The sequence below is a fragment of the Cebus imitator genome, unplaced genomic scaffold (assembly GCF_001604975.1).
Source record: "Cebus imitator isolate Cc_AM_T3 unplaced genomic scaffold, Cebus_imitator-1.0 Scaffold577, whole genome shotgun sequence".
NCBI classification, from domain to species: Eukaryota; Metazoa; Chordata; class Mammalia; order Primates; family Cebidae; genus Cebus; species Cebus imitator.
In genome coordinates, this window is record NW_016107892.1 from 747,252 (window position 1) to 757,411 (window position 10,160).

At 58.6% G+C, this 10,160-nt stretch overlaps 2 protein-coding genes across 3 annotated transcripts in view; both read left to right on the plus strand.

Moving 5' to 3' along the window:
- Positions 1-3,797, plus strand: part of AARS1 (alanyl-tRNA synthetase 1) — a 36,491-nt gene extending 32,694 nt beyond the window's left edge. The window contains exons 16-21 of one of the 2 annotated variants that reach the window (XM_017516254.2): positions 703-811; positions 1,408-1,521; positions 2,144-2,263; positions 2,369-2,455; positions 2,823-2,936; positions 3,262-3,636. In XM_017516254.2, the coding sequence (XP_017371743.1) occupies positions 703-811; positions 1,408-1,521; positions 2,144-2,263; positions 2,369-2,455; positions 2,823-2,936; positions 3,262-3,447 (730 nt within the window). In that variant the 3' untranslated portion in view covers positions 3,448-3,636. Of the gene's footprint in view, positions 1-702; positions 812-1,407; positions 1,522-2,143; positions 2,264-2,368; positions 2,456-2,822; positions 2,937-3,261 lie in introns of both variants that reach the window. The other variant, XM_017516253.2, reaches the window with a different exon arrangement.
- Positions 3,798-4,048: 251 nt separating this feature from the next.
- On the plus strand, positions 4,049-7,149 carry EXOSC6 (exosome component 6). Its single transcript, XM_017516255.2, has one exon. It carries the CDS (start codon positions 4,297-4,299, stop codon positions 5,113-5,115), a length of 819 nt encoding a protein of 272 aa, XP_017371744.1. The 5' UTR covers positions 4,049-4,296; the 3' UTR covers positions 5,116-7,149.
- The last annotated feature ends 3,011 nt before the right edge of the window (positions 7,150-10,160 follow it).

A 10,160-nucleotide genomic window follows, 5' to 3' on the forward strand; every position in this document is an offset into this window, starting at 1 on the left:
AAAAAAAAAAAAAAAAAAAAAAGAATGAGGATGAGTTAATGAGCATTTGCAGTTCTCTGAAATGAGAAATAAAACCTCTCTGTTTAAGGGGTTGTGGTAAGATTTTAAAAGTAATCTTCCACTTTTGTCACCTAGGGAGCAGGGATACTAAAATAGAGCTTAAGTTCCACCCCAGAACCAAAACTCACGTAGAGCCTCACAGTAATATCATATTGGATATTAGGGACCACAGAGCACTTTGTTTATCTCATTTGATTTTCACAGCAGCTGTGTGGGAAGAATCACTCAGAGTGCTGAGAACACTGAGTGAGGCTCAGCGAGCTGGGGTCTAGTTCGCTGTTAGGGAAGGCCTGGGTGTGAGTGTATCCTGACTCTCATGCCTGCTTCTCTTTTTTTTTTAAGAGGCGGTTTCACCATGATGGCCAGGCTGGTCGTGAACTCCTGACCTCAGGTGATCCACCCACCTTGGCATCCCAAAGTGTTAGGATTACAGGCGTCAGCCACCGCGCCTGAACTCATTCCTGCTTCCTTTGTCCTCGGGTCAGCCACAATTGTGTTCTGAAATTCTCTGAGTCGTGAAGGGCCTTCGCCCTCTGTTGCCTTGAGAGAGCCTCCTCGGGTGGTATCTGCTCAGGGCTGGTGCACCCCAGCCAAGGGTGGCCAGGGCCTCTTTTACCACAGACTTTGTGTTCTGCCATTCAGGCATCTGCAGAACTCAAGTCACGCAGGAGCTTTTGTGATCGTGACGGAAGAAGCCATCGCCAAGGGTATCCGGAGGATTGTGGCTGTCACAGGTGCTGAAGCCCAGAAGGTGAGCAGGTTTGGCTGGTTTGTGGCTTATTTGAAGGTGGCAAGAGGACCCCAGTCTGTGAATCCCTAGAGCAACAGTGCTCTGCGAGGAGGTTTCTGCAGTCAGTGTGAAAGTAGAGGCTGGGCCACGCCCCTGCCCCAGTGTCCTCCAGTTACCCCTGCATGGCAGAAGAAGGCCATCTACCCCCTGCTGTCTCCATGTGGAGGAGGGGAAGATAGAGTTGCTGTGGCTTCAGGGCCCCCAGCGCTGATCTGTATACCCCTACGGGCATGCCTAGTCTGAAGCCATGCAGTAGAGGATGGATGGTCTGTCTTGGGAACTGGGGCTTATGTCTGACTGCTGCTGAAGCCCCAGGGGTGGCCACTCCTGGATTTAAAGGGGCTCCTGATGCTTGAGCTGAGTCTGAGTTGGGTATAGCCTTTGCCAGTGTGCATGTCAGCAGTGTTCCTTGCTGGGGCTGCCAGCATCTGCTCCCCACAGCCACTTTTGGTGTGGTGGGATGTGCTGCCTGCCGCTGGGGCTTCCTGCACTGCACCCACACCAGATAGTGAGCCTGACTCAGGCCTGTCTGGGGTTGACCTGGTGTCCCCTCCCAGGCCCTCAGGAAAGCAGAGAGCCTGAAGACATCTCTCTCTGTCATGGAAGCCAAAGTGAAGGCCCAGACTGCTCCAAACAAGGATGTGCAGAGGGAGATCGCTGACCTTGGAGAGGTAGGGGCAGGCTCCCTATCTGTCTGTCCATCCCTCCCTCCCTCCCTCCCTCCCCAGGGCCTGATGCATGAGGCATGCCCTGTCTTAAGGAAATCTATAACCAGTCGGGCCGTGGTTCTTGATGGAATGGGCCTCTGTGCCGACTGTTACTGTCTGGCAGCCTTGTAGCAGGTACCCTATGGGTCCTGGCCTTTGACCCTGGATGCTGCCTGCTGCTCCCATTGCTGCTAGCAGGAGAGTTTTTCCCCAGCATGTGTGGGCACTGGGGTGGATGGAGGTGGGGGAGGAGCTGAAGCCGCCCTCTGCTTCCTAGCCTACCTCGCGTTTATTCACATTTCAGGCTGCGAGGAAGCCCATCACAGGCTGTTCCCAACCTGGTAAGGAGCAGACTTGACTTGAGAGCCCGGCTCTCTACTGCTCCTTTCTCTATAGGCCTGCTTGTTTGACCTGCCACAACTGCTCCTGAAGGGACTGATCTCAAAGCCTGAAGACACCTTTGTGTTTTCTCTCTCCTTTCCAGAACACTAGTCAGGGAGGACTTGGGTTTAGGCAGGGTTGAGTTGGCTGAACCCTGACATCCCAGCAATTTGTGGCCCAGATTCATATGGTCTTCGGATTTTAGGTGCTGGCCACCGCAGTTGTCCCCCAGTGGCAGAAGGACGAATTGCGGGAGACTCTCAAATCCCTAAAGAAGGTCATGGATGACCTGGACCGCGCCAGCAAAGCTGATGTCCAGAAGCGAGTGAGTCCTGGCAGTGCCAGTGGCCAGAGCGGTTCCTAGGCAAAGGCTAGCAGGATTGGGCCTGGGTTTCAGAGCCTGCTGTTTTTCTGGACTTTTTTCTTGCAGGTATTGGAGAAGACAAAGCAGCTTATTGACAGCAACCCCAACCAGCCTCTTGTCATCCTGGAGATGGAGAGTGGTGCCTCAGCCAAGGTAACCTAGGGACCCGGGGCCCTTACCCTGGGGTTCAGCAGCCCTCTGGGGTTCAGCAGCCCTCTGGGCGGCTGATACATGGCCTCTGTTGCTCTTAGCCAAGGGGTTGCCTAAGGGCCCCCTGTCTGGGATTTAGGTTGGACTGAGTGTGGAGTGATCTGGCTCTGGGTGGGAAGAAGAACAGCTCCCTGCATGTGTGGGGCATGCTTGGGCCAGGTGTGGGGTCTTCCACCTAGGCCTAGACAGCATCTGCTCTGGGAAAGGGCGGGGGTGTGTGGCAGTCTTGCTGTGGACTGCAGACTCTCACCTGAGTGGAGAGCAGGGTTCCTGCTCCAGCACCGTGGCCTGAGCCAGCTCTTCCCCCCAGGCTCTGAATGAAGCTTTGAAGCTCTTCAAGATGCACTCCCCTCAGACGTCTGCCATGCTCTTCACTGTGGACAATGAGGCTGGCAAAATCACGTGTCTGTGTCAAGTCCCCCAGGTCAGAACTGCCTACAACCTCTCACACCAGGGGGCAGTGTGGGTCTTAAGCTTATTTCCTGAGACCTGTGTGTGTACAATCGGCATTTGAAACTGGGCACCTGGTGCCCTTTACCCACGTCTTCTCATTGGTGAAGATGTCTATCTGGTTGATACTTGGCTTTGCTACTCTGTCCTTTCCTGGCCGTGGCTATGACTGCCCCCTTTACCAGCCCTTAAGTGTCAGCTGCCAGCAGCATCCCCCCTGGGCTGGAGTGGGGGATGGCTCCTCCATTCCTCACTCATTTATCTTCTGTCCTAACTTCCCTTCCCATCTTCCCTTCCAGAATGCAGCCAACAGGGGCCTAAAAGCCAGCGAGTGGGTGCAGCAGGTATCAGGCCTGATGGATGGCAAAGGTGGTGGCAAGGATGTGTCTGCACAGGCCACAGGCAAGAACATTGGTTGCCTCCAGGAGGCGCTGCAGCTGGCCACTTCCTTTGCCCAGCTGCGCCTCAGGGATGTGAAGAACTGAGGATGTGAAGAACTGAGGTGGGGAAGGAGGAGTTTGGCACTGGATCCATAGGTCCAGCCAGGAGTTTCTCCTCTGCTATAAGAACATTGGAATCTTGGGACCTTTAAAGAGCTCCCACCATCCTCCTACCATCCCGCACTAACTGGAAGAGGTCCTGTGACTCAGTGCTCCTTATATATCTGCCCTGAGCCCTCCACGTCAATGCCATCTGTCTAGAACCACTACCCCAGCATTGCTGTTGTACATCGACACACATCTTGAGTGGACAGCTCTCCCAACCTGAGCTGTCTGGGTCAGCAAATGGGAATCATTTTTGCTGCAGAGAATAAAGGACTATGTGCAATAATTGATGCCGCATGATCTCTGCCCATCCTCAGTGGGGGCTTGCCGTTTCCACAGCCCGACCCCTGCTGTCTACAATAAATGCTGTGACCCCTGGTGGCTGCTGTATTCACTGTGTCCAGCCCCAGAGCCCTGAATTTTGGGAGTAGCCCCTGGGGTTGCCTCAAACGTTTGTGGCGATGGAAGCCAAATAGGTGAGGTGACATAGAGGGAGGTGTTCCTAATGCAATAGAAAAAGAGAGGTGGAATTACGGGAAGCAGCGAAGCCTTTCTTGTAACTGCTCCCCCGCCCCCAGCTGGATGGATGAATGCCACCAGCCCTGCACTAGCGGCAACCAGGGCGTTGAGGATGCCGGCCGTTCTCCCTCCGGGCCTTCAGGGGGTGCTATAGCGAAGCCCGCTACTTCCCCCAGCATCCTTGGCGCAGGCGTGCATCTTTAAGCAGCGGAAGAGCTGGTGTGCGCGGTGGGGCAGTGGGCGGAAGCGGCTTGCAGGCCAGGTGCCGCCATGCCTGGGGACCACCGCCGCATACGCGGCCCGGAGGAATCGCAGCCACCCCAGCTGTACGCGGCCGACGAAGAGGAAGCGCCCGCCGCCCGCGACCCGACGCGGCTGCGACCCGTGTACGCTCGCGCGGGGTTGCTGAGCCAAGCCAAGGGCTCGGCCTACCTGGAGGCAGGAGGCACCAAGGTGTTGTGCGCTGTGTCGGGCCCGCGCCAGGCCGAGGGCGGCGGCGGCGGCGGCGGCCCGGCCGGAGCGGGTGGCGAGGCCCCGGCCGCGCTGCGTGGTCGACTGCTTTGCGACTTCCGCCGCGCCCCCTTCGCGGGGCGCCGGCGCCGCGCTCCCCCGGGCGGCGGTGAGGAGCGTGAGCTGGCGCTGGCGCTGCAGGAGGCGCTGGAGCCGGCCGTGCGCCTGGGCCGGTACCCGCGTGCACAGCTCGAGGTGTCCGCGCTGCTGCTGGAGGACGGCGGCTCAGCCCTGGCCGCCGCGCTCACCGCTGCTGCGCTCGCCCTGGCCGACGCGGGCGTGGAGATGTACGACCTGGTGGTGGGCTGCGGCCTGAGCCTCGCTCCCGGGCCCGCGCCCACCTGGCTACTGGACCCCACGCGGCTCGAAGAGGAGCGCGCCGCCGCCGGTCTCACCGTGGCGCTCATGCCCGTGCTGAATCAGGTGGCCGGGCTGCTGGGCAGCGGGGAGGGCGGCCTGACCGAGAGCTGGGCGGAGGCCGTACGCCTTGGCCTCGAGGGCTGCCAGCGCCTCTATCCCGTGCTGCAGCAGTGCCTGGTGCGGGCCGCCCGTCGCAGGGGCGCCGCCGCCCCGCCCTGAACCGGGAGCCTGAGCAACGACGGACGCCACGCTGAGACCCGCGCCGTCGGCCTCGCACCTGCATCGAGATAAGCAGCCGGAGCCCCGGAGAGCACGTGGAGAGGCCGGAACAGAGCCGAAGCGCCAGACAGCTGTGGTAGTGGAAGGCCTTTTTACAAACCTCATTAAAGGAACCTTTCTCCTTCAGCCGGCTTTCAGCTGCGACCCAATTGAGGAAACCTGTGAGCGCAGCCTGACTTCCAAGTTGGAAACGACTTCAGTAGGACTTACCTGAAAGCTGGTATCTGGGAGCTGTAGTCATTGAAGGGATAGCCCCTTTGCACGGCCAGCCAGAGACTCCCTCCGACGTAACTGGGCGACTTTTGAGAGGTTGGACAAGAGGGCTGTGCCTTCTCACTTACCGTGTCTGAGCCAAAACAAAAACACTTATATCTGAAAAACGTCTTCTGTTGTGATTCTTCTTGGTCCAGGATTTTAGAGAGCACGGCTCCTTTACATCCCAGGAGGCAAGGGGTTGTGACCGAACTGCCTTTAAAGGGTCCCGTTCCTTAGACCAACGAGAACAGGACAGATAGGCTGCAAAGAACAGCTGCAGGGCTGGATGTGGGCGCTGTGCTTTATAGAAGGAGAATCTGTCCCCACACGAACCGGAGCCAGGGCAGCTGCTGAGATGTGACAAAAGTAGGAAGAATTGTATGGCCCCAGAGGTGGCGCTGAGTGCGCCCCAGCCCCCGACCCTGGTTTGGTGCTGGGCAAGACCCAACTCGGGGCTGGGTAACTGGAACGGGTTTTGCTCTGGGTGGAAGCCAGATCTATCCTTGGCCATGTGGAGAACGGCACAACCAGACGCCTCCACTGCCGGTGGGAAGTGGGGTCTTGGGCGTCTTCACGTGGTGCCTTGGTCCTAGGAGGAAAACCCTGAGCAGCGCCTGGAGAGGGCAGGTGAACTGCCAGGAAAGCCAGGTACGGCCTGGCTGCTCCATAGGACAGAGACGGCCTGCCTTACCATGAGGGTGGGGTCTTTCCTGTGTGGCTGCCAGCTCTGCTGGTTTCGTCTCAGGGCTGCTCTGGAGGCAGCCAGGTGACTGCCATTGAGAAGGCGGGGCAGCCTGGTCCAGTCTCTGCACTCGGCCTCTCAGGGATGGGCCGGTGCCGGGCAGCCCAGGGACCAGAATGAGTTTCTGGAGCCACACCAAGAAGCCTTGACCAGGAAAAAGATTTATGAATTTTATTTTTTCTCTTTTGACTTACCTTTCTAGAGCAGGTCTGAAATGGCATCACACCAGTGGAGACAGCTCATGTTATTCTGAAAGATGGCTTCAGAGAGTGGATGGCGAGTCTGGTGCCCCAAGAGGGTGGTTTGCGGTGCACGCCGAGGACCTTCCAGCTGTTTCGGGCAGGGAGGGAGAGTGGGATCCCAGGGAAATCTGTTGGCGCATCCGGAGGGACGTGAAGCGCAGCCGTGGCTGTGTCTGCACTCAGGACTGAGGATCGCCCCCGAGTGCTGGGGTAGGGTGGGGGTGGGCTGTCAGCTGTCCCTTGGAAGACAGTCTCAGCTTCATGAGGATGGCAACCTGGTACAGTCCCAGGCCACCTCCCTCCTAATCTTGTCAGTCCCAGGGCTGTCATGAAATGCAACCTCCTAAGAAGCTAAACCTTCTGCGACAGTGAAGGCTTCTGCTTTTCTGGCCAAGCCCTATGTTCTATTGACCCAGCTCCAGAACGGGTATCTCAGGTTGCATGGGTGCTACCAGGCGGCCTTCACAACCTAGGCAAGGCAAGGAAAGGAGCTACCCCAGAATGCCTGGAGCTGATGAGCCTGGAGGAGATCCTGCTGCGTCTTGGCTGTCCTGGTCCTATGCGTGGTCCTCCACCTGTAGGGAAAATAGAAGCAGGACATTGGCGGAGAGGCTGGAGGCATGGGAGGCTAGGAAAGGAGGGGCCCCCAGCTCATATCTAGTCTCCCTGCACCCCACTTTCCATTTCCCCAGAGCTTGGGCAGCTCAGGGCTACTCTAGATTCTACCTCAAGATCTAGGAACTCAGAACCACCTGGCAAAAGAATGAATTTGTCTCCATGTAGCCCATTCAGATGATACAGGTGTGACTCGGGCCCTGGGCAGCAGTGAGAGCCCTCCCGAGCCCAGCAGGCCAAGAACAGAGCTGTGTGGGTGGATGGGGGAGGGCTCCAGCCACAGTGTGGGCCAGACATGCCTCAGACCACCGAGAGTGGAGGTGATGGAAGAGCAGGGAATGTTCGGGCCCTCTAATTTCACACACAGGGCTGTTACCGGTTCCAGGAAGGTCTGTGTGCCACAGTTTCTCTGAGGGGCATGGCCCATGGGACAGCTGGAGACCCAGCAACGGCAGCTGGAGATGGGGCCTGGAAGAGGGGCTTGGGTTTTCACAAGCTTACCAGCCAGGCCTCACACAAGGGCTCTGGGGCCTTGGGGCACACCTGTGACATTCCCTCTACAGTCCTCCTACCCGTCCACCCAGTGACTTCCAGGAGAAGGTATTTCAGCACAGAACCAACCCTGGCATAGGCGAGCCCTCCAAGCCTGGAATTGGGAGACAGAAAACAGAGGGCCAGGCCCAGCCTACTGAACGTGGCTCTGTGGCAGGGGCACACACCTCCCCCTCTTAACCACTGCGGGCTGCAGCTATGACCATGGGTCCTCCCTTGCTCACAGCGGGGCCACAAGCAACAAAACACATGTAGGGTGGAGATGGGGAAGCAGGGCCAGGCCACTCACTGTCCGCCCCATGTCTGTGCTGCCCTCAGAGCCATCTGCCCAGGAACTGGCCCTCTGGCTCTGGGGCTTCTTCGAGGACTCAGAGCTGCAAGAGGAACCCTTGCAGCCAGGACCCCGTTCTTTCCACTGTCCTTTGTGGCTGTGCAGAGTCATCAGTCAGTGGCTGGGTTTGGAGGCCACAGCTGATCCTAGAGAGGCCACCTGATGCCCAGCAATGACCTAGGGCCTCTATGACTTGAGAGGGCAACAGGTGGAAGGGCTGGGACATGTGGCTCTAGCTCCAGGTGGTTGCTGAGTGGGTGGGGGCAACCTAGAAGCCACAAGAGTCCTTGAGCCTCAAGAACAGCCCAGGAATGAGAAGTGAGGAGCACATTCCAAGGAGGGGGGCCCTGAAGACTGGGAAAGGCCCAGGCAGGGCCCCGGAGGCTGGGCACCTTCAGGAGTGGGGAAAGCTGGGCTTGCACAGCATGTGGGGATCAGACCTGTGAGTGGGCCCCTCTGCCGGAACATGCGCTCAAGGCTCTGCAGCAGGCTGTCCACCTGGGCTTTGATCTGCCGCAGCTCCCCCTGGATGGCATGATGCTCCTTGGTCCAGACCGTGGGGACAGGGGCTAGGGTCAGTACCCAAGCTGGGCCCTGGGCCTACCCTGACAGCTGGCATGGCATCCCGGCTCCTCCTTCATGCTGCAGGTGCGGCTGTGGCCCCCACTCCCACTTTTTCTGCCCAGAAAGCAGGGGGCTGTTCCTGGAGGCCCTGTGAGGACTGAAGCCGCTCCTGACCCCCAGTCTTCTGTGGACCCTCCGGATCTTCGCAGGCCCGTGGCTGATGAGTGGGGGGATCCTCTGGTATTCATAGCCCCTGGGGACATGACAGAGAGGGCATCAGGCTAGCCAGCCCCACCTGCTCACTTGGAGGACACAGGGGCAGGCCTTGCCCACCTGCAGGGAATGTCATCTCTGCACAGCTTGTAGTTCAAGTGGTAGCTACTGCCGCTGCCGCAGCGAAGGAAACAAATGGGTCACTGACCACGGACAGGGGCTCTGCCAGGTGCCCAGATGAATGTGGAAAACTGAAGTTCACAACTGTTTCTTATAACGCTAGCCTTCCTCACGCCAGGAGCCCCTGGAGACTTGCCCAAGGTCACTTTGGGAGACCACAGCAAACCAGCTTCCCCAGTCAGCCTCTGATAAGGGGTCTTACGAGAGGCCAGGTGGCAGGGGGGACACGACGCCGTACAGGCTTCTGGCAGCCAGAGCCCAGCCCCCCTTAAGGCTTCTTTGTGAAGCCGGGCACTGCTGGTGCCCAGAGGCTTTGTCTGGCAAAAGATGAAAGGGAAGACATATGTCAGAGCCAAAGCCCGGTAGCACACAGGAGAGCCTTCAGTTCTTGCATGGCAATCACCAGGGCCAGCAGGCAGGCCTAGGGACAGGGCAGCGGCCAGGCCACCTTGGCTGTTGCTCCAGGCCCTGGGAGAGAAAACAGGCCCAACCGCCCAGGCTCACAAAAGTGGGGCTCCCTGATTCTCACACCAAGCACCCCAGGGCACCTGTGCTGGGAGGGGTTGAGGGAGCGTGCAAAGAGACAGCTGGGTCCCAGCCCAGGCAGGAAGCTCTGGGGATTCCATGGCAGAAGCTTCAGGCCCTTCCTGTGTCTGGGGCTGGGGCAGGCCCTGAGTTGGGGAAAAGGGAGGGGACACACAGTGGGGGTGGTGTAAAGTTCTGAAACAACTTTCTGGTCCTGACGCCCTTGCCCCCAGCTCAAGGCCAGCACACGAGGGGTGGGATGGAGGACATCCTGGGCCACTCCCCACTCCCACCCCTGCTTTCTGGCTTCAGGAGGTTTGGGTGGGCAGCCTGGGAAGCTTCTGATTGTGGTCAGGAGAGGGAGGCAAGCCCATTCCCCATGGCGAGGTGGGTCTGGCCTTGGGGTAGGTGAATAGGGACCGCTCCCCCCAAGGCCAGGAAAGACCAAGCATCGAGGGCTGGGGCCGAGACAGCACTGGAGATGAGGACCTCCAAGCAGGACCGCCAAGAAAAGTGCCCTTAACCAGGCCAAGCAGTCCCCTCCCTGTGGCTAAACACAGACCAGGCTGGGTGGGGTTGGGCCTGTGACCACCTGGGCCATAGCGGTGATGCCATGCTCATCAAGGCATTGGTGGTTCAGTGGTAGACTTCTTGCCTGCCATGCAGGAGGCCTGGGTTCGGTTCCTGGCCAGTGTAAAGGTGCCGTTTCCTTTTCTCCCCAACTATATTCTTTACCTCATTTCTGTTCCCCGAAATGCCTATTTTC

Excerpts from the sequence above, each read along its gene's own strand:
- EXOSC6 (XM_017516255.2), top strand. The coding sequence starts at position 4,297 with ATGCCTGGGGACCACCGCCGCATACGCGGCCCGGAGGAATCGCAGCCA.